At 37.4% G+C, this 23,811-nt stretch overlaps 1 protein-coding gene and 1 non-coding gene across 3 annotated transcripts in view; both read right to left on the bottom strand.

Annotated features, from left to right (window-relative positions):
• The window catches only part of KPNA4 (karyopherin subunit alpha 4), a 29,032-nt gene that overhangs the window by 3,960 nt on the left and 1,261 nt on the right, over positions 1-23,811 (bottom strand). The window contains exons 1-16 of one of the 2 annotated variants that reach the window (XM_074592950.1): positions 23,049-23,562; positions 15,812-15,856; positions 14,845-14,934; positions 14,724-14,753; positions 14,589-14,641; positions 12,258-12,353; positions 12,043-12,128; positions 8,614-8,700; positions 7,846-8,015; positions 7,706-7,750; positions 6,237-6,368; positions 5,894-6,022; positions 4,153-4,257; positions 2,464-2,535; positions 1,588-1,750; positions 341-435 (exon numbers count right to left, since the gene is read on the bottom strand). In XM_074592950.1, coding sequence (XP_074449051.1) covers positions 341-435; positions 1,588-1,750; positions 2,464-2,535; positions 4,153-4,257; positions 5,894-6,022; positions 6,237-6,368; positions 7,706-7,750; positions 7,846-8,015; positions 8,614-8,700; positions 12,043-12,128; positions 12,258-12,353; positions 14,589-14,641; positions 14,724-14,753; positions 14,845-14,934; positions 15,812-15,853 — 1,395 coding nt within the window. In that variant the 5' untranslated portion in view covers positions 15,854-15,856; positions 23,049-23,562. Of the gene's footprint in view, positions 1-340; positions 436-1,587; positions 1,751-2,463; positions 2,536-4,152; positions 4,258-5,893; positions 6,023-6,236; positions 6,369-7,705; positions 7,751-7,845; positions 8,016-8,613; positions 8,701-12,042; positions 12,129-12,257; positions 12,354-14,588; positions 14,642-14,723; positions 14,754-14,844; positions 14,935-15,811; positions 15,857-23,048; positions 23,563-23,811 lie in introns of those variants that run through there. The other variant, XM_074592949.1, reaches the window with a different exon arrangement.
• Positions 5,242-5,556, bottom strand: LOC141745914 (small Cajal body-specific RNA 7). The gene has a single exon (XR_012588169.1).

Genomic DNA, 23,811 nt, shown 5'->3' with positions numbered 1-23,811 from the left:
CTTAAGAAGCAGCAGAATCTCAAATTTGGTACTCAAGTCAGCAAGGAGCTTATCAAATGTGAAATGTCAAGCTTAGTCAGAAGCTGACAGTTAAAAGAACTATTCAAAGCCTCATATTTCAATCCCTAGAGATGAGGCTTAAATTAGGCATTAGATCCTTAGACACTTCATCATGAAGAATGGTAAGATATGCAACAGGTTCAAGTAAGGGCTCATTCTTCATGGAAAAACCAAACAAATGTCACAGAACTGTTTAGAGCTGTTGCCTTTATCTTCAGCCATATTTATAAATATAAACAAACAATTACAAAAGCAGATTGTAGAGCTATTACACACTTACATCATCTGAGGAGAAGAACTGATCAATGATCTCATAAGCCAGTTTGTAGATGTCTTCATTTTCATGATTTTGTAGCTGTTCAATTTTCTCCAGGCCTACAGCAAATACACAAGAAACGTAATAGAGTTAAAATACTAAGTTCAGGCAAAACAACCTCTGTCTCCTTAAGGCCTCATCACACAAAGTAATTAAAAACAAAGCTAGGAATAGAGTGACTATGAATAAGATGCTGTTAAATTCATTTGACATGCTTAAAGCATAAAAGCTTCTTAGAGATTTGAGGAAATGTATCAGAGATTGAGGAATGCCTCCCAGGACAAAAAAATTTGTACGAAAAGTCAATTCTAGCGATGATAGTACTTCCCTTCACTTCTTGCTATGAGTGGGTACGCTAATCTGAGGAAATATGGCCAGGGCCAAGCACTAAGACATCCTCCCTTTTCACAAAAACATCTTTTCAGCACCTGGTGTGACAGCTCCAAGCTGTGACATTTTAAGTCCACATACTGTTGTAGGCACGCACGCTATCAGTTACTGACCTGTAGCTTGATTATATAGCAAATAGCTGTACTACAGTGTAAGTTATTGGCAGACGTGAGTAGAGCATACATAAATATTTCTGAAGTTCTGACAAGCAGAGCTTTAGGCATGAACACCTCTTTTCTCCCTCCCTCACCGATCAATTGAGCTTACCCCCTGCTCAAGATTTGGTATTTAAAGACTATTCAACTCTATGTTAATGAAATCCCAGTTTTTTACCTGGGCCCAAATCTAATACCCCTGTTCTTTCATCACTGAAGATTTCAGTCAACTTAAATAGCAACCAATACAGAGAAAGTCTGAAGGCCATTAGGAAGTTAAAGCTATCATAATTCTGCAACCCTTATACATAAAATTTTATTTTTTCCCCCAAATTCACCTGGACATGACTTGTGCATGATTAAGGTAAGCATATCATCCCTACATTAACAGAAACTAATTTGTTGAGTACACCAGACTGTTAGAAAATTGGTACCTAAAACTTTATTGCCATTATCCAGCTCCTCCACATTTTACCTGATCATAAACTTAATCAGTTAGGAAAAGCTACGTATATTCACCTGATAGGCACGAGAAGGTCACTTTTAAAAAAAGGTTTGCTTAAGACATCTGTACCAGCACACTATAAAGCCAACAGCATATGCACGTGGCAGGAAGCCAAACCATCGATTTCTGAAAAAGAAGTATCAAAATACTAAGCATCATACCTCCACACTCTTCTATAAGATTGGCTATGGTTTCCGCTTCATCTTCAGCCATTTTTAATATATTACTTAGTCCATCCAGAACCACTTGCACAACTTGCGCATCTTTTACTGTCAGCAAATTGCAAAAGGGAGGAATTACATTTTGTTGAATTAAGTATGCCACCTAAGGGGAAAAAAAGCAAATGGTTAAATCAGAAGCGTGGCAGAAGCAAACAATGCCCCACAAGCACACATGTAAACAAGTTTAACAAAGGCGAAGTACTGAAAGGTATGCAACAAGGTACAAGTATTCCGTAGCAGTGACTTTCAGAAATTTTTGTTTCAGAGTATAAGAAGGTAACATTTATGAATTGTGTTACAAATATATTTCAAGTCTAGAACACACACATAACAGATACTGTGAATTCTTCAGTATTAGACAAAGAGTTTCAACCTAATATTTGAACAATGACACCACCAGCCCAACCCTGCCACAAATTTAATATGCTTACAATAAGCTAGTACATTTCTACTCAATGGCCGCTATCATTATAACTATCACACTCTTATCCGTAAGGGATAAAAAGTAGAAAGACAGAGATGTCGAATGACGGAGAATCTCATCAGAGCTTGAATGTAGTCATTGATAGCTACCAGGCCACCCTAACAGAAGAGCTTCCATCCAAATCCCCATCTATACTCTTAATCTCGGGTCATTCCAGAAACGACAACTGTTCACTCTTAAACCCCTTGTGGAAAAGGGAAGAGTTACTGAATAGGGGAGGAATCCAGACATTCATAATCCTGGCACAGAAGAAGTCCGAACACATCAGCTGATGTGTCTCTCTCAAAGGCACCCGAGAATGATAATGGACCTTTTCTCGAGGTTTGACTCACTTGGTCTTTTCTTCCACTGATCGTTAGGTTGCTTATTGCCCAAGCAGCTTCCTTCTGAGTACCAAAGTCACCCTAAAATACAACCATAAACAGAAATAATCATTCCAATTTCTATGTTATGTAGTGGTCCAGTAAAGCTTTTATTTGTTACAGTCCATTCTGCACGGTATCACCATATCAGTTTTCAGTAAGTAGGGAAACTAACAAATGCTGTAGATGTTTGGGTCTATTCACAGAGTGTTCATCCCTTCCTGGCAACCATGTTTTTAAATAGATCTTCCAGAGGAAGGGAAGTTTGTTTGCAAAGTAAATAAAAACTGTAGTACTCCACTCTCTCACATTCCTTATCAACAGCTGTCATACATTACAGTGAGAGATAAGCAGTAAGTGTCAATTTTGATAAACGACTGTACATATTATAACTGCGCCTGCCTCTGAAGTTAGTCAACACAAGTCTGCTTATTAAATTTAAAGAGAAAGATCTCCAACTCTTTTCTCAGTGGTCAATAAACGGGCAGCTAACAGAACTATTTGTGATCAGCTATACATTACTTTGGGGAAGAGACAAGTGCTTCTTCAGTCTCATCCCCAGCCTCTACACTGACACAAGACATTGCATCTTTGCCATAGCTGAACACATCATAAGTTGGTATTTCTAGCTTCTTTACACACTTCAGGAAAGAAAAATCAGGTAATGAATAAAGCAAAAAGAAGGAAATGTCTGAAAGATAGAAATGTCATACTGTTCCCGTTTAAAAACATGCTTTTAGCTACCCTTCTCACAAGGCAGATCCCTGAGAGCACAACATGGTTTGGAAACTAACGTTTTAAGAGACACTAACATCCAGCAACTGAAAAGGAATTCAGGTATTTGAAGTACCAAATGATGAACCATTAGAATTCAATCTCTAGTAGTCAAAGAGCATGAGAAAAGCATTCAGGAGTGTTTGTGAGCAACTACTTGACTTTACAATTTAATAAAAAAAGACAATAAAAGCATTCATCTGAAGTTTCATCTATCACTGAAAAGAAGCATACATCCACAGAGCGCTGCTTTTCTATGGGAAAAACTCTGAACACACAAAAGCTCCAATTTTTTTTTTCTATGGCCACTTATTTTTTGTTGATGTGGTTTTACCTGTTTAAAAAAAAGAAACCACCAGACAGGACAACACCAGTCCATAATGTGTCACAGGATCATTACTTGGACTACTCTCAGACTAGATAAATGCAGTAACATGAACAGGTTAATAAATGCCACTGTTGAGCACTTCCTTATGTTTCCAGATAATGCAGGGGGCAGAAAAGGATCAAGTCCTTAAGCTTTGGCAAAATGCTGGGAACTCACTCAATGCTGTTCCCATCCAGACCACTACATGTGACAGTAAAAAATTCTACGCCCATTGTTTACAAAGCAAGAAAAGGAATTTAAATGAGATCTAGGACTCAAGAAGGAGGTTCCCCTGATCTGCTTCCTTTCCCCAATACATCTGGCACTCATCATCTCACAGCACTTCACGAAAGAATATCAACAGTAACGTATTTTACCTTGCAACATACAAAAAACGCTCAGCGTAGTTTCCCCTTGCCCCCCACATTTACAGTATGATGTAAAACATGAAGCAAGGAATTCAATGTCACTTTTCCCAATTAAGGAAACAAACTGTTAAATCCTTCTTGTTTTCTAACCTTATCTAGAAGATGTATTATCATTGGAACAAGGTTTGCATCTATTACTGCCTGAACTTGCTGCTGATTTCCTGCAGTGATGTTAGATAGGAACCACACCGCTTCCTGCAAAATAAAAGGAAGTGAGAAATTATTTTTTCAGTCTTCTATATTGTATTTTATTTCCACTCCAGCAAGATTGTATACAGTAACATTTTTAGATCTACAATTCATACACTAGTGAATCTTAAATATAATCAAGTATTGCATCAGTTTGATTGTACATAGCTAATTCCTAGTAAGTTGACTAGACATACAGGCAAAGCAGACAGTCTTGCCTTAGGAGATTTCACAAAGCTCTTCTGTCTTTTATTGTTACCAAGTTATAAACACTTAAACCCACAGATTAAAATGAAAAATTATTTGGAGCCCAAGAAGTCAAAAGGCTACAAATGAGCACTCAGAATTGATTCCATTACTGAGAATGAATGCTATAGCAGTTTTCAGCTGATTGTCAGATGAGTTCCAAAATGCTTTCCAGACATGACTGGTAGAAGACAACACATTCTCTACCTGCTTTACCTGTTTCTCTTTTTGGTGTTAGTCATCAAGAAAACGCAACAGCTATTACTTAAATGCTTGCTTTTCAAGAATACTGTAAAGTTATATGACCCTTTATAATCATTCTGTCCACAAGCCCAGGACTCTCTCCTTCCAGCAATAACCAACAGCAGGCACCTAAGAAAGCGTGTAAGAAGAGATCTTTCCCCCAGCAGGCCCCCCCAGCCCTTAACAGTTGAAATTTTGAATTAAGCCAAAGGCTGTATCTGGATTCTTATGTTAAAGAAGGATCGAGAGCCCCCCCATGCCCCTTAAGCGGGAATCTATAGTTTAGTCAAGAAATAACACACACAGTTTCACATAAAATTTTAAGTGTATTCAGAGCATCATCTTTTTTTAATCTTACAGTTGATAAAATTCTCCCTTCTTAGAAACCCTCCATCACTCCTCCTCAATTCCCTTCTCTCAGCTTATCTGGCATGACAACTTTTTAGACAAGTATTTCAACATGAGATTCAGAAATTCTCACATTTCATTTAACTGAGTCTCTCAGATCAGATCACAGGATCACTGTCATTAATGAACCTGTTAGAGATTTAGGATGCTTAGGCTTGTCTTGGTGGGCTTGTTTTGGGCTTTAATCATCGGCAATGTTGTGATGTGGCACCCTAGAACTTAACAACATGCCTCAGATGCACTCCGGAATCAGCACTGCATTATCAGTGCCCCCGTTTGAAGCCTCTGCTATACATGCGCACACACACGCACACATTCCCCATATCCCACCCCACTTGGTTTAAATTCCATTTATCACACACATTCCACTCAAAGAGACATCCAATTATCTCTATTTCATCACTTCCAAGAGAGTCAGTTTAATTAAAGTGACATTTCACACATCAAGAACTCTAACTTTTAAGTCAACAGCCAGAATTATAATATAAAGCTTTAATTTCATAAACATTCAATTAGAAGAATCAGGAAACAACGTTCTCTTCAAGTACAAGTTCGCAGCTCCTTAGAGATTTTTCTATGGATGTTAACTTTAAGAAAAGTTTCTGCACCCTGCCTGCTCTTGCCATAAACTGGTAAAATAGTCAATAATTCAAATTTCTAGCACACTATGTTGTGTGGAATCCAAACCAGCCAACCCAAATATAGAAAAAGTTATCAATCAGGTGCAACCTCTGCAGTCACTTACCTTATTAATTTTTTCTTTGGGATGTGTCAGAAGTGCTGGAAAATGTGAAAGAGCTTCACAATTCAGAACTACCTGCGTCTGTTCATCGGTACCAGTGACAATGTTTCCTACAGCTCTCAGCGCAGCAGTCTGAAACAAAACACTTTCTGTCAAGTTTTTAAAGATATTTCTAGCTGAGCTCATACTTTCAAACAGTAACAGTTAAAAACACCAAAGGTTTTATGCAAATGCTGCATTGCACAGGAAAAAGTTTTATTTCAACATGAACTATAAAAAAGAAACCAGTTACTTTCTCTAGTATTACATTTTGAGCAACACTTCCTTAAAAGTTACCCAAACTTACTTGCACTTTAACTTCTTGATGACTGAGAAGAGGAACCAAATGAGGGACTATTCCAGAGTCTATCACCATCTGGATCTGTTCATTGCCAGCATCCGTTAGATATGAGAGTGCCCAGACCGTATCTACCAATATCTAACAGTAAAAACATGTATTTTCAATTAGTACAGAAGCATCACATGTCTTACCAAAAATAACATAAATATAAAACAATTATTGTGAAGCCAGAATTGATGCAATACAGCAAAACCCCTCTTTGTTTTACAAACGTCATACATTCCACTCTACAGAAATCAGAACAACAGTTGTTAAACATGTTCTAGCTCCAAAGAATAGAGACAGATAAAAAAATAACAAACAGCTAAACTGCTAACTACAGCTTAAATTCTGAAGGATATAATAGAAGTAATTCAATTATATCTGCTCTTTTCATGAAAAACTGGTGCACAATGTGAGATATGAAACACTCACCCCTGGAAGAAAGATAAAGACTTAGCAAATGTTAAACTACAGGCATCTGGCACTCTCAAGCCACTGAGCTGTACATCATATGGCGTTCCTCCACAAAATTTAAGAACTTTGATTTTTAAATCTGGTGCAGCAGCACTTAAACTGGATTTCCTCTGTGTGTGTGCATACATGTGTGTATTCATATGCAGAAAAGCCAATTTAAATTGCAGTAAAACCGAACATTTCAAGTGACAGCTTACAAAAAAAAAATTGAGTGGGCGTTGTTTCAGCTGACAGTTCTTGACTGATTCACAAATACAGCCATTTCAAGAAATTAAAATAAGCTTAATCTCACCTACTTAATATACAAGAATTTACACATTTTAACTACTGTGCAAACTTTAGTTAATATATTTAAACATATCTTGGAAAAGCACTGTTGCCATTAACTTAGACAACTGAGCTACAACTTCACTAGGAAGCAAAGAATTAATCTGAAACAATTCTGACTTATGTTTAGGCAAAAAACTGACCTATTTCACTATTTCAGTAAAGTCTCACTCATTTTCTTCACTATTAAAATAACCTAATGTTCACATTTAACACTGCAGAAGTTATACCTAAAGCTAACATTTTATATATGCAGCAGACAGTAATTTTTCTTTCACTTATGTTGATTTTTATTACAACCTCAAACTTAAATGCTAGTCAAAAAATCTTGTATTTATCTGTAAATGAACATTCACAACAATGCAACCGAGACTGCATTTATTTTTAAGTCTAGGGAAAGAACATGCAAATAAGCACTTGCAAAGATACAGAGAAATAACAGCTATAAATCATAACTGATACTTAAAAATAAGCAGTTAAAGATATCAAAATCTGTTTGCCATAATGAAAGAGAAAAATCGCAGATTTTTTAAAGTTGTTTTTTAAAGAAAAGAGTTAATTATGACAAGCTTTACACTTCAGCTAAAAAACTATACCAGAACACAAAACCAGCTCTAATTGGTGTTACTTACATTTACATCTGTGTGGTGAATTAAAACACAGAGTGCTGGCAGGATCTAAGGAGGAAAAGAAACATCTGATGGTTATTTTTAAGGCAGACAGATACTCAACTTCAGTTTAGTTACGCTGAACAGTGAGTTCATTCAGTCACCTCCTGAATGGTTTCCATCGGCGGAGGAGGATCTTTGTGACGGCACAGGTTGACCATGACCCAAGTAACATTTCTTAAGAAAGTTATGGGAATAGATGGGCTGATGAAGGACAGCAGTGGTTTCACTACTCCAAGACTAATAACGTAATCTCTACACTGGGGTCCATCACCTGTTTAAGACAAAGAATTATGAAGACAAAGATCATCCTATGCCATTCACAGGAAGTCTAACTACTACACACTTAAAACTTCAGTTATTTAAAACGTGTACAAAGTTAAAGAATATTGGCCTTGGAAAGATGCATATAAACATAGAGACACACAGATCTCTCTATAGATATATCTGTCATAAAGACACTTACATAAAGCTTTAGTAGGACCTGTGGCTGCCTGCCTAATTACTTCATTTGGAACTACTCATTAAAACTAGCTGAATTCTTAACAGAAAAGCGTCCCGTGATTTACAGCAGATCTACAGGCTGGGGTGGTGGTAGGCACAGGAAGAGGCATGGCAGACAATGCCAAACCACCAGGAACAACTGATACCCCGATGTATTCCTGAAGATACCTTCACAAAGCTTATAATCAGTATTAAAACATCCTAAGAGTAGTTCCAAACAGCCTGGAAAGAGATACTGTTATCATTGTATCCTGCCTTTTGTCTCATAGTTGAACATCTCCAAATTCTAACACACAAAATCCTAATGAGTTTATTCATTCAATACCAAAAGGAACTTAGAAGTTTTTAGTGGCAAGAATAACACAAACCTATGATATTTCCTAAAGCCCACACAGCTTGCTCACAAACATTTTGATGAGGTGAATGCAGCAGTCTCAGAAAAAGTGGCACAGCATCTGAAAGATACAAACAAAACCCCATGCAATTGTTAAGAAATACTTCTCAGAAGAAAGTAGTTCACGTAATTAACTCTTCAATGAAATTTCAGTCCTGCATGAGAAATTTTTCTCCTGATCAGTCAAAACTTTACTAACTTCCCAGATGATACTGAAACAAAACATACTGAAACAATTCTTCCTTCATTGCACTTTCTTATAGAGCCTGCACTTCAGAATATTATGAAAGCACATCTTAAAATAACCTGACATTTAATTTGTCTGAATGTCTCACAAGTTTACTGAAGCTTGTCAGGACTCCAAATTTAGTGATATTTATTGAATTTGGAAATTCTGTGCCAAGTTATCTATCAGAACCAACTGCAAAGTAGTAACTGTTTAAGCCCAACCTCACCCATGCAAATCAGCCAACTAAAGACTCAGTAGGTACACACCTACACTGACTGGTAATGCAGTAAGAGGGAAGTACAGGAGTTTGATTTGTTTCAATCTTACTGATTTACAGTACCCTATATCCCTCATCACATCTTTACTAGTAGTGAAGTATGTGCCAGCTGCTCTGCTCCTAGCACACATAGAAAGCCAACTACCCAAAGGATCTTCTGTACACATCACCAGCATGGAGCCCCAGGCAAGGCTTTGGTGTATAACTTCACCTGTGGCTCTACCAAGAGCAAGCCTGGCTGATTGAGCATTCACAAGTAGACATGCAAGGTAAACTGCACGAGAACTCCCACAGCTGACATAGATGCGCTACTAAGCACCAAGTCACTGTGTACTTTTCCCTAATATTTCCAAACTTTGCATTGAGTATCTTTTGATAACCATTATGAAGGTAAGTGTACAGCAACAGCAGCTGTTTCTACACATCTAGTCATCTTGGCCTCCTGAAAGGTAGTACAGATGCATTCCTCGATGTGAAGTCTCCTTTTATATCACTAAGTTTTTACTCAAGATGACACCCATGATCTAACATACCAGAATAACATAAATGATCATTTGAGACTGTCTCAAATGCTACTGCTATGTGACAAAAAAAAAAAAAGCAGCCAACTGACTGAGCAGTAAGAAAGGGATTCAAAAGGCAACACACAAAACTCCACAACTTATCAAGCCAGCTACTTTTCTACCCTACGTGGTGTCAGACAGGAGACTGCTCCCAATATTTAGAACTAAAGCTAAGCCCGCGTTTAGAACACATTCTACATGCACCACATTTACATAACTGATCCTTATTTTATCATCCCCAGCACTAAAGTGCTTGCTTACATGATTTGCTAATGACAACTTAGGCCGTGAGAAACACTCATTTTCTTTAGATCATGTATTCCAAGAGTGGCTGGTATTTTTAGTTAGACTCTTTCTCCATGTAAAACGTTTTTTGCTGGAGAAATAACAAATCACAACAGATTTCTTATTTCCTACTAAATAAAGATATTTTACAATGCCTGTATGCAAGCAGAAAAAAACATCCCCATCAAGCATCTTAATAAATACTTTTGGAAAGACAACAGACCTACTTTTTCATTGAAATAAATCATTACAAGAAATAAACCATACTTTCATATGTTATAGCTATGAAATTGGCTAATATAGTGCATACATGCAGACCTAGCCAAATCAGAGATCATCACTGAAAGAAACAATTACTGTATCTGGCACTCATCTTCAACCCATTGATAAGCAACGTTTAAATAAAAAGACGTGTTCTAGATCAGAGGTGTGAGACAGATTATATATTAATTAGATTTCCAAAAGAAAAGTCAGGATGCAACTGAGAAAGGAAGAGGAAGAAGATGGGAAAAAGGAAAAAGTATTAGCAAAGATACATACTATAATGGTCAAATCCAAGCTACACCAAAGTTAAAATGCTCCTAACACTGAAAGTCCGTAAGAGCAAAGGACAACTGATCTTGCAACCAATGCAATCTCAAAACATACATTCAACTAAAAAAATAAGGCATCTGAAATCACCTGCCTTAAATTCCTTCACATCTGCTGTGGAGAATTAACCTATTTTTCCAGTTAAACGTTTCTGAAATACACCCAGCCATTTATTAGCAAAGATGGTGCTAACAACTTCCTTATGAATGCATTTTTTTTTCCCCCAAAACATAAAGCAAATAATATACAGTTTGTGAGAAGCCTCTTAGCACCACCAACGAAAAAGAAACAATCTTTGATCACTGAAGTGAAAGTGTCAGTCATGGAATATTTGTAACAAACATTGACATCTCAACACTCAACCACCACCACACATCTTAGGAACTGTACTTACTACATTGAAAAGAAGTTCCAAGTAGTTCTAAAGGGAGTCAATATATGATGGTTGTGGTGGTGCGAAATACACAAAAAAAAAATCAAGCATAATTCTGTGCCTCTACATTGTTGGAAGCACACCGTGTCTAATGGTATCAGCAGCATGCGCTGCAATACAACACTGATTCCAACCATTAAAGCTATGGTATCTCACGTAATGTAAGTTTTGTGGATTTTTTTTCCTTAAATTTTAGGCAAAAACTTGTTTTACTCTATGCTTGATTCTTCCATGGGTCTCAAGAAGCTCTGCAGTTTTATTCACCCAGTTCAAGAAGCCTGCAGTCACTTCTACTTAGTTCTGCTTTATCAACAGAAGTACTACTTCAACTTAGGACATGTTTAGAGTACAGAAGAGAAGTTTGCTTTGCTTGGCAACTCAGATTCCAAGTCCAACAACAATTCCTTTCCATGCTTCAGATTCCTCAAACTATGAAGGACAGCGTGTTTTCTTCAACTTGATCTTAGAAGAGAGTTCGATGTCAGGTACCCTCTGGACTTGGTCCACATCTTTTCCTCCCTCTTCACAATAAGACAGGAAATCCCTCCACGGGAGTTTTTTTTAGGTTTTTTTTGTTTGGTTTTGTTTCAAGTTTTTTGTTGGTTTTTTTTTTTTTTGAAGTTTGAAAACTGGAAACCAGCAGATATCAACTCCGCTAAAATAGTGTGAGTTTCCAGAAGAGATTACTCACCATTAGGAAACCCAACTGAATTTAAAATCTGAGAAAATGAAGAACAAAAGCAGGTGTGCGCTTGAACTGATGCTGCTTGCCAGAGAAGAGGTAGAACATCTGGCAGGAGACTTCACGGGCAGGTCCTTCAGCGACGTGCCTGTGATTGACAACTCAATTTCAACCATCCCGGCTATCGCATGAAAGGACCAACCCTAACATGTGGATTGGTGAACATGCTTGAGATAGAGAGGAACAGGAGTGTGGATGCTCTTTACAGTATCATTCAGATGATCTTATTTTTGTGGAAGTTACACTGCGTGCTTTATCAATGATCAAATACTGTTGAACTTACTAGATTGAACTACGGCCTGTGTTTGTTCAGAGGTTCCAGAGGCAATGTTTGTCAAAGCCCATGCAGCTTCAAATTGTAAGGAAGGACTGCAAAGTACAAAAAAAAAAATAATTATGATTGTACCATGAATTTTCAAATGAGATGCCATAGGCACGTTAGTTAAATACCAAGAATTCTTGCAACAATTAAACATTTTGGGTTTTAAAAATACTCACTTGTCATCTCTTTCAAGACAGTGCACTAAAATAGGTAATATTCCTGATTTTATTAGATCGTCAATTGGTGGATTGCGATCACTGGAAAGCAGCTTTCTGTTTGGGAAAAGAAGAAAATACAAGACTTAACAGATAAATCACAAAATGAGGACTCATGACTGGAAAGGATCTCTGAAGGTTGTTTAGTAGAACCTTCCTCTCAAGGTGGGATTATTGCTGACACTAGATCAGGTCAGCAATGGCTTCCTGTAGTTGAGTTTACAGAGATCCAACAACCTCCCTGGACAAACCGTTCCACTGCTGCGCTACCTTCTGGGCTGGGAAGTTCTTCCCCAGCATGCCTCTCATACCCTCAAAGACCAAGCAGGATTTGTTTTCTCCACTTTAAGTGAAAATAACTAATCCCCAAAATTGAAATTACTGAACTACTGAAAACCTGAAGCCATTACAATCATCGCCCATATCAGCTACCATGTTTTCTCTGATGATGTTTGAAGTTCATCAGCAGTCCGTAAAATAAAGATCAGAGTCATTCAGTTACACCCTCCTGTAGCTTCTTCCTCCTCCACCCAACAAGGGAGGAAAAGCAGAAACTTGTTTCCTCTTTACTAAGGCCATAATGTCAGAGAGCAAGGATTCACAAAGCACTACTGCAAAGAACAGAACCGTACGCATTTGTTTCAGTTTTTAATCCCTTCAGCTTCATCATTCTGCAGCAAAGAAATTCAGAAGAATGAAGGAAGCTTCCTGGAGGAGACAACTTGGGCTGCCACACCAAACTGTTACTAGCAGTAGTAAGAGATATTATAAACACTCATCTCTTCATATACAAGCCTATTCACAAACACATGAAAGGCTTGACAGAACACAGTAACTAGAAATCAACTTCCCACTGCTGCTTTATCCTGAAAGGTATCACCCGTGTGTTAAAGGGGGCAACACAAGCAAAGAGAAGAGATGAAAAGCCAGAGTTGCAAAACAAAATGCCTCAGAAAACTAAGCAAATAGGGAGGATCCGAACAAAGATTATGTGAAGACTCTTCTAATAACCAGACGTGCATTTTCAACTTCCAACTAAGTAAAGGAGATTCCTTTTTGAAGTGAAAACAATCTACACCCACAAGCTTATAAAAATTACAGAATCTTAATACTGATTTTTGTTCAGCGACAAACAACCATAGTGCAGTCTATTCACAAACCACCTGCTGAAACAGGTAGAGAACCCTACTGCAAGAATCAAATAAAACTTCAGGTTTTGGGGGTTTGATGGTTTTTCGTTTGGTTTGGGGTTTGCTTTTCCTTATGCACTTCTAATCAGTTTTCTGTTCCTCATATTCCAGTTGTATGTCTTGAGGGTTAGACTTGGGCAAGATTTTTCCTTCCTGTTTCATCTTCAGACCAAAGGATGGTACAGATTCAAGCAAGATGGAAAAGCATTTGTTTTCACGTCTAAAATATACGTCAATGCCTTTCCAATAATGTAAACTGCACTGCTTTAACTTCAAATTAGCTTTCAGTAAGAAATCCACATGGACATTCCCACTGAATTTTAAACCAGCCTTAAAATTCAGTGTACTTTAGCCTAAGCAAGCTTAGATCAGCTATAGTAAATAGGGTGTTCTACATGATGCTACCCCCAAGTTGAAACTTTTTAAGAAGGCAGGTTGTCCAATTGAAACGGGCACAGAAACTATTCTTTCCCCTATCAATTTCAAATACATTAACTCCCAAAAGTCAAAGTGATATCCAGTTCACCCAGCTTCTCTTTGATTGGAAGTCCTCCCTTGCACTTCAATCAGCCTCCACAACCACAGACAGTAAACAAAGTTGTAGATTTCTGCTACAACAATTAAAAAAACCCCCACCCACTAGTTCATGAAACAGCACTTAAATACTAAATTTAAGCAAGCAAAGTTCGTAAGAGTATTTTAGGATCACTTATTGAATATACAGAACTACATAGAGCTCCTCTTAAAGCTAAAAGTGGTTTTAGTGGCCTAATCCATGACAAAACTAGAGAAAGGATTAGACCAGTTCTTTCTGTACTCAAAGCTAAAGACTTTATAGTCCTGCTAAATATATATTTTACTCTAATTGTGAGAAGCATGAAGTATTGCACTAAGATAAACTTTTTATACATAATGAAAATTCCAACTACTTCAAGGACCTAAGTATTCTGATATTTTTTGTAAAGTTCAATTTATCAAGTTTTCTTTTTTTTAAAATCAGTTAATGACATACTTTTTCTAATTAAGCTAGAACACCTTTTCTGAATTTAAGAGCATAATAAAATAAGAACAGAGATAGTACATTTGAGAAAAGTGTGTTTACCTTGCAGCCTGCACAGCACTTAACTGTATACCCTGGTTGTCACTTGAAGCATTCTGAAATAAAAAGAGAATTTAGATTTTTCATGTATTTGTCACCATGACATGAAGAATGTTCAAACAACTGATTTTTTTTTACCTGTACTATTGCCTCCAAAGAAGTGTTTTGCTAGAAAACAGAGACAAAAACAGTTAGAAATCAGAAATGTCCTTTAAATATGTAAAAAGAAGACATGCTTGTGAGTTAAGTTAATTCTTACCACTCTAAAGTCACCATCTATGTCAGAATCTTCACAGATGTCTTCATGGGGAACATTCCTCCGCTTTAGAAGATGCTCGTCTCTTTTGTTCTTTAAGACAAAAATGAATTAATACCTTTAAAAATTTGATTTAGGGTGTGTGTGGATGTTACAAAGAGAATAGAAGTTTCCAATTTAAACGAGCCTCATAGACCTGCTCTCATTGATAATGTTAAAATTTCCAACCTTCAAGAAGTTGGAACGGGCTGCACAGAGAAGCACATTTTGGAAATCGCTTCTTCATAGAAAAATCCTCCATCCAACTTCACCTACTGCAGTAACTACTTTTCCTGGAAGTTTCACATGCACACATCCATCAGCACTGACATTACAACCTGTTTGTCATTATTTATAGCAACACAGGGCAATTCCCAGAGGCTAGTTTTCTGTTCATCCCAGAAGTAAAATAATTCAAGTTATGATGACTTTTCTCAAGAGCTAGTTTTCCAACAATTCTAAACACTGTTATCTTCACACATATACTCTTCTGTTCTTACTTGTGTGTTGAACTACTGTTCAACAACAGAAACTAGCTTTCTGTCTTCAAATTAGCAGGAACATCTGATTTTCCAGGGAAAAAAACATAAACTTTTTTTAAGTTTTTAAAATTAAAAACCTAGCTGGAAAAGCCAAGAATTATTCCCTTCAATAGGTTACAAATAAAATCACATTTTTCAGGAAAAAAATTATGGAACTTATAGTACCAGGTATGGTAACTTTAGAACTTCCTTCTAAACCAAAGTACCTTCATAGAATTAGTAAAGACAAATAGATAGTTCAACAATGGTATCCTTGGTAGACTACAGAAGAACACACAACAGCATCTTTTTCATTGTTTTTTTAAGACTTTGACAAAAACTCCTAAGTTTTACTGAAATACCAACAGAGCCAAATCCCATTGGGTAAAAATAATGCTAGGTCACCTCACCTTTCTCAACTCCACAACAACTTCATTTCTTTGTCTTCTCATAGTCTGAAAAGAATCAAGATCAAAGTACATTATGTTCTGAATCTAGACCAATTCATTGAAAAAGTTCTTGCAGAACTATTTTTAAGTTCATGCACTTTAAACAGTATTTGTACACACAGGATTTAATTTTCATTATAAAAGTGGAAATACAACAGAAAATGGAGAAAACTACTTTATTTCTGCCTGTATTATTTTATTGCAAAACAGAGTCTCCTAGGTCTTCACATTGAATAAGAGAGGTATACGTAATCAGGTAATAAATAACAAGTGTCTTTTAACAAAGGGCAACATTGAAAGGAGTTGCGCATAAAACGGCAGCACCAAAAGCTTTATAGACAACATGGCAAACTAAAGTTTGACCAACATTTATAACCTTCTCTTGATTCAAGGCTTTTTAAATGTACACACTTAGAAAGAGCATGAGCCAAAAACTCATAAACAGCCAAAACTGCCACTTTTATAAAAAGACATATTGGTAAACTTGAAAACTGTGCAGTCAAAGTCAAGCACAACTGCCTATCTACACATCTAATTAAGATGCTGGCATCCCTTATTTCCTCGGGTTAGCAGGGGAATCAGGCAATTCCCCAGGCAGACACTCGGCCGCCTGGGCTACACCACCAGACCCGCTGAGCCATCAGAAAGCAGCAAGGAGCACAATCCACTACAGACAGAAAACTGTCACCGTATAGCTATGCTCAAAAACAGGCTGAACTTCAGACTGTGCAGGTGATCCTTCACCTAAACAAAGTACAACTGCTAAAGCAAAAAGAATCTCAAGAATAATTATTTTTATCAAAAGGTATGTGCATTTCATCAGAATCATATTCCCAGCTCTGAGCAAGACCATTTACCTTCTCAAAGGAAGGAGTTACAAGAAAAATAAATGTGCAGGAAAGGAGGCCACTGGAAAAGAAGGGATGGTTTCCCACTGTTTTGGAGTTAGAACTTTTCATCATTCGAGGACCAAAATGCAGTTCATCATCAGAAAAACAGAGGAGGGCAAAAACCACACCCACACAATGATAGCTCCCCACTATATAAAAGGCAAAGTATACAAGTGTACCTAATGCAGCTGCAACACCTGGAACAACTAGATAAGAGCCATAATAAGCAAGTATAAACTGTCCCACACTAAAAAGCACCAAAGTAAGTTTCCAGGAAACACGGGCATCTTTAAAGAACATTAATTCAATTGGTCAATCAAAATTAGAATCAATAACTGAGTCTAATGCAGCTTAGATCCATGGCTTTTTCAGTTTTAAACCTATAAAGAGTTGTGTCTGCTACAGGAGGTCAACAGTTATCGCTGAACACTACTAGTATGCAGATAAAGTTTATTCCAGTGCTATGGATTTACTCTCCATAGCTAGGTAAACTTCAAATATTTCTTAGAATTCTTCAAATGGTAGTGAGAATCTCACAGGCGTAATCTCTAAAGACAGGAAAAAACATACTTTAGTAAAAAATCTTTATTAATACTTTTCTGGCCCAATAGGTATGCTCTGAATAATAATGCCTGCTTTATAAATACATAAATGAAGTTTTGTTGTTTTATAGTAGCTCCAACTCAAGTTTCTACACTGACAAAAAATGGAAAAAAGTTTCTCCAGCAGCTATCTTCCTACACATGCCTTTGTCAAACATCTGTTCACAGACTACTGGCATCATCACCTGGCAGTTCATGCTTCAGCTCTCCCAAGTGCGCATTACTTCAACACTGGGCAGCCCGCAGCTGCACACACCACAGGATGCTCACAACTGCAGGTTGGTGTAATGCAACTGGAGCCCAAAAAAGCATAGCCTAGGATTCACCAGCAAAGACATGCATCCCCCCTGAATGATGAACAGTAACTCTAAACAGAGCTGAATGCAAGAAGCATTCCATTATCATTTATCTGTGCTCAAAGTGCTGTTGCCTTCCCTGAGAAGCTCATACACTACTGGGTATCATCCACCATTTAGGAGCTTTGGAAAGATGCTGCAGCTTTACCACTGACTTATCTACTACAGGCTCCTGCTCTCATCCTGTAATGTAGTTTCTCCAAAGTCTACTAACCTGGCATATTCAAGAAGAAAATAAAGTAAGGAAAAATATCTGATAAAAAGACTGCAGAATTGTACCAAGCCCCTGATAATCTCTGAAGACTGTTATTTAACCCCTTGCCAACACACGATTGTTACTGCAACCTAAGAACACAGGCATACCCATAGAAAAGCTGTACTCCAAGAAGGATTCCTCTTGCCGGACTTCAATAATGACATTACTGGTCACAGAAAAGCTGTTGCTAACCAAGAGCAAGACCCAATGTACATTTTCAAGGAGTAGAAAGACTGAATTGCTGCAACACCGACTATAAACGGTCATTAAGCTGTAAGGGATATTAAAAAGTAATAGTTACAATTACTAGGTGAGCCCAACAGTAAGTGTATTCCAACTCAGATGTAACACACCTTCAGGACGAGCACATATGCACATGCGCATGACAAGAGATATGGGGAGCAATGAGTGGGACCAAAACAGAAACTCCAAGAAAAAAAGCTTCAGACATGTCACTCAAAAGCTTGACTTGAAAAATCATACATGCAGTTTATCAGGCTCAAAAAAAATCCTGTAACTCCATCAGCACTCTGCTGGAACAAGAATAATGTTCCCCCTCCAGACAAAAGCTGTCAGGCCCTTTGTCTTAATTCCTGCCTGCTTCTGAAGAGGACCTGCATACCTTGGACTCAGAAAAACCTCCACATGAAAAACAAGCAACCAAAGAAGTCACTCTTAAGAACAATTTACTGAAATAGGGCTCCACTAAAATAATTTTCTGTGTAAACAGTAGTTGGTTGACAAACTAGTTATTACTGGTCAACCTGTCACTGCTCTTCCTCACAGGAAGAGAAAACGCACAATAAATAAGAACTGAAGTTACCTCTGTCAAGGAGTTTTACAGCATCATCATCCCAGCCTAGAAATGGAATAGATAGTTTGGAAAAACTAAAATGACAAACAGACTTAAGATCAACTTGTGCTGTCTTTTGGAAAACAGCTCTAAGTGCAGAAAACTAGGTATAATGGTTTCTCGGCAGATGGCATTGTAAAGCTAGATTCTCCCTTCTGTTCTGTGGAAGATTTGACTCAATTGTTAGACTTCACTGAATCAGTTATTAGCTTGCACTAACACAAATGTGAGTACGAAATTAACCTCAACTTAAAAGTTTCTACATTACAGAATTCAGAACGGTCCTTGGAAAGTGCTCCAATTTAAAAACACTCATCACTTCAGCATGAATTCACGTGGTGCTCTCAGTAATTGCATCCTGTTCTTCGTTTGCTACAAATGATCAAATCTCTGTCAGCCTACAATTGCCACCCCACCATCCTCCCTTTTTTCAATTATATTTAGCTGCAGTTTTATCATAAGGGCTATTTTCTGACCATTAGTCATTACTGAGCCCTTCAGTTTATCATTAAAATCTTGTGTTAGTTGATGCTTGCAGGATTCCAATACATTCTAGTGTTTTTCACAACAATGCCAGATACAGAAGAAATATTCTAGGCTCCACACTCGGAAACAGCTCAGACCTATTAGCTCTTTCTAAGTACACTAGCACATACCTGGAGCTTGTGCTCAGCTAGCGTATCCTGATCCCTCTTCCACTTTTCTCTGAATCACTGCTTCTCAGAAACTCAGACCCTATCACACACACAGCCTGTCTTTATTGTTTTGCAGGGTGGGTTTTTATTTTTTTGCTATTATAAAATAGTTCACCCAAGTAGCTCTGTTTATGCATCTACAACAGGACGATCTGACAGCATGCAAATAATGGTAGAGCTTTACCTATTCCTCTCATTCTAGAGAGTGGTTTCCGAAGGCACGTTGTTTCGGTTGTGGAACTGCAAAGGCAACAGTTACTTTAAAGGAGCGCTGCTTAAGCCATCCTTCCTTCCTAGAAAGTTGCTACTCTACATTAGCACTAGTGTGGTCTAAGATTCAAAATACAAACAAAACAAAAAAATGGGGGGTGTGATTGGGTGCGCATGCAGAAACGGACTACTATTTACCCCCAAAACATTTTGTGCAGCTCTTTATTTTTTTTTAAATGCTACTTGTTATGGCCCTGTGCACAAACTGCTTAATCACTACACTTGCTACTCAGAAGGCACCCAGTCTGCAGACCACAGTTGAGAAGACTAGTCTATAACCCAGAACATCCAGCGCAGTGACCACAGCAATGACTGAGAAACTTTTGTCTTGTCCTTCACAGGTATAAAAGGCATCGAACTACAAAACAAGGAAAAAACCTGTCAGAGATACACACAAGCTCATATTTGGATTGGGTAAAAACCCACACTCTTCACATTCAGTGTAATCAAGTGATTTAGGCCCTCCTTCAGCCATTACTTCCCTCTTATACTAATTATGTCTCATTTGCAGACTGGAGCAATAAAGTCTACTCTCAAGCTCGCTGATAAAAGTGCTATGGTATTTTAAAGCCAACACAATCTCTACGAGACACCACCAGAAAACACACCTCAGCAACTATTCCCCCCTCAGAATTATAATGGGACTCAGCTACAAATAAATAAATAAAAATCAGTATGACATTGCACATGCTGTCATTCTAGTTTTTCCTAGAGAAGTTTTGCATGCCAAATAAAATGCCTTATAAAAACAAATATCTCAGTATGATTTTTAAGTGACAAAATGGATGAGCTTCACCATAGAACTACAACTCAGCTTAAAGGAACCTATTTTTAACTAACTCAGTGAACGAAATTCCTGCTCTCCTTCAGTTCCTCTGTATTTCAATCCCAAGCAAAGTATTTTGTGTGGGATACAGAAAAGGTTGAAAAGCTTCTAACTACCTGTGATATCCAGCATTTCTCATAACATTCCCCTGAAGCTTCCCTGGTGTTCTCAAATATACCGTTAGTATTACAAGTCCAGTGAACACTACGGGCAACTCATAGAATTTTGACATTGCTGATCTTAAAACATCTAGATTGAATGGCTGCTCCAACATTTGTTTTGAAGTACCCTATATTACAATATTATCATCATTCCACATCATGTGTCTCTCAATTACAGAGCAGAAATATCTATTTGACACTTCTCCTGTGCTGGCACTATTAAAGGAATTCTTAATCTCTCACCCAAACACACAGGCAAGTCAGGGAAGAAAAGGCCAGCAGAAACTCATCAGTTTCTTCCAGCATTTCCAGAGAAATAATATGCATGAAATATTTTTTATTTCTTTTCAGAAAACCCAGCAGGCAACAGTAACCAAAAGAAAATGAAACGTTGAATCACCCAGTAAAACAAAACAAAGCAATCAAAAAAACCCCACCCCAAACATTCTTTTCAAACCTTCCCAGAAGAAAGGCTACACTTAAGACCCTAACATGCAGCAGGACTAAACAGCAATTATTCAAAAACAAACCACTCATAAAACTTCGTCTATTGCAGACACAATGAACAATTTGCACTTATCCTGCTCTTTGTACGTTACTATTCAATTCCAAATGTTGGAAAGAAAATTGGGTATCATAACAGCCATACCCACAATAAACAGAAAAAAATAGCTAATCCTTTCTTATTCAAGGAAGAAAAAAAAGCCCAAGTAAAACCTGTTCCCCATTGAAGACAAGATAAAAAAGTCAACTGAACTAGCTTTCCTAGTAGATAGGCATTTGCATAATTTTATATAAGAGTCCAAATAAGCACTTAAGTAAGATTTTAGGTTCGTGTGTTAAAAAAAACGTGTGACCACTTCTGCGGTTCTGTGAGGCTGTCTCCTTTTTGTGCTGTAACAATAATAATATTTTTTTTCCACAGCTTTAACTCCTCTTAAATCTTGGAAAACCTTAACAGAATGCTGCACAAACTAGACTAGAAATCTTAAACACTACATAGAGATACTGCCTTAGTATTAGCTACAAATTATTGCTCTCATGGCACAAACTCTTACGATATTAAAAAGTTTATTACACTCAGTATTTCTTTGAGCAGTACTATAAATAAGAAAAAAGGACAAGGAAGTATTTTATCCCTCTATTCCCAGTGTGGCCACCAATCTGTCATCTTAAAACACATGGCAGCAATTGTTTACAACATAACATGTCCATGCATGCATGTTTACCCAGTGCTCAAGCATATGAAGGAATTTTGCTAAACATCTTATGTAAAACAGGTGTGTGTGGTTTGGTTTTTCTGTTGGGTTTTTTTTTTCCCCCTTTTTCAAGGCCAGAATTTGTATTTTTAGAAGCACATTGATATGGACTGGAAAAAGAAAGTCCAACTTAACTCATTAAGTATCCAAAAAGCTACACATATGCTTAGCACTTTAGGAGACAAAATGCAGAAAATTTCCTGTCTTTTGCAAGATATACAATTACCTTCTGTGAACATGTAAGACCTGGAAGGCGAGTACAATGTGACAGCAACTGCAAGCAATGTAACTGTCAATGGACTGATCTGGGCAACATGAGATCATGTATGTGCCACTTTTAAAAAGGCTGTAATTTGCAACATGGCAACACTTCATAGCCTCTAGAAGTATCTATTAATTTGGGATTTGCCAAACCTAGAGTGATTTATTCTTTGTCTGCTGATGACGAATGGAGGTAAACTGCCATGGAAAAAGAAAAAAAAAGAAACCAATGGCTAAATGCACTATTTCAGCAGAGATAGAAAGGGGGAGGAGTGAAGGAGGTGGGAGGAGGGAAAGAGATAAAGATCAAATGTTGGCTTCCTATGTGAAGTAAATAGACATCTTTCTGCTAAAAGCAGCACAGGAACACAGGTGTTATGAACTAACCGAATACTGATTGGCAACTGTTGCTATCATAGGATATGTGGCTATAAGTGGACATTACCAACATCTCACACTAATGAAAAATGTGATGTGTAAGCAGTTAATAAGCAAGAATGATAGCCATAAGCCTGAGCTATTGTATGAAAAATAGCCATCCATGGTAGTTATTTTAGGTACCAAGCATATGTTCCAGGATTTGTTGGATAGATGTCAATATCTAAAATTTAACATGGCCTAGCAGTGTTTTTTTCACTGTGTAGGCCATTTAAGTGCATCAGCAAATTCAAAAAATACTGAAGAGAATACCTGCTTCCTGATACACACACACGTGTTCTTTTTACTTGCATGTGTTCATCTTGAACCTTCCCTACTTCAGCTGACTTACCTTAAGACTCAGTATGTAGGCACCAAAGGAGAGAAAATGCAGATGAATTCCAACCTGTATTTTACCATGAATTTCATCTTCTCCTATGACAGCATATGCTTTACCGTGCACCTTACTAAAGATGCCTTTCTTGTACAGTTGTCTATTCAATGATAATAAAACAATTTATACAAAAACAAATTAACATCTAAGGCAAGTAGTTACTAACAATGCTAACAAGCCTATTAGTAAGCAGAGCAATCACTGCAGTAATTATTCCCACTTCCAACATCTTTGGCATCACCAAACTTTGTACATAACTGAATAAATTTTTTATCAATATACGTGGACAAGTTAAAAATCAGGGTGTTATTGACTTCTGAAATACTCAGATGGGAAACTTGGCAGACGTTTTAACAAATGACAGCAACATAAGTGCATCTTTTACTTTGCAAAAATAAATACTGTACAATTGTCTTCATTTGAAAGAGTAGAATGCTGTGCTAATTACAGGGACACACATTAAGGCTAGTGAAAACCAGAAATGGGAATGCCCAAGCCCATTTCTTGATCAGAACCCTATAGTGACAATATTGCACCAGTTTCCCCAGTCATCACTCCTGGCCAAGCATTTATGAGTGAGGATTGATACCCAATTCTAAAATTTGAGTATTTATTAAGGAAACCCTATGTCAATTATCTCCTCTGCTGTGTTGAGGATGCACCTTCACAGCTCAAATAATATATGTAGCAATCCTGCCACCAAAAAGTTTAGAGGCTCTAT

Source organism: Larus michahellis, chromosome 6, assembly GCF_964199755.1.
Source record: "Larus michahellis chromosome 6, bLarMic1.1, whole genome shotgun sequence".
Lineage (NCBI taxonomy): Eukaryota > Metazoa > Chordata > Aves > Charadriiformes > Laridae > Larus > Larus michahellis.
Note: the sequence above shows the minus strand (reverse complement) of the source record. Positions and strands in the feature narration are given on the sequence as shown.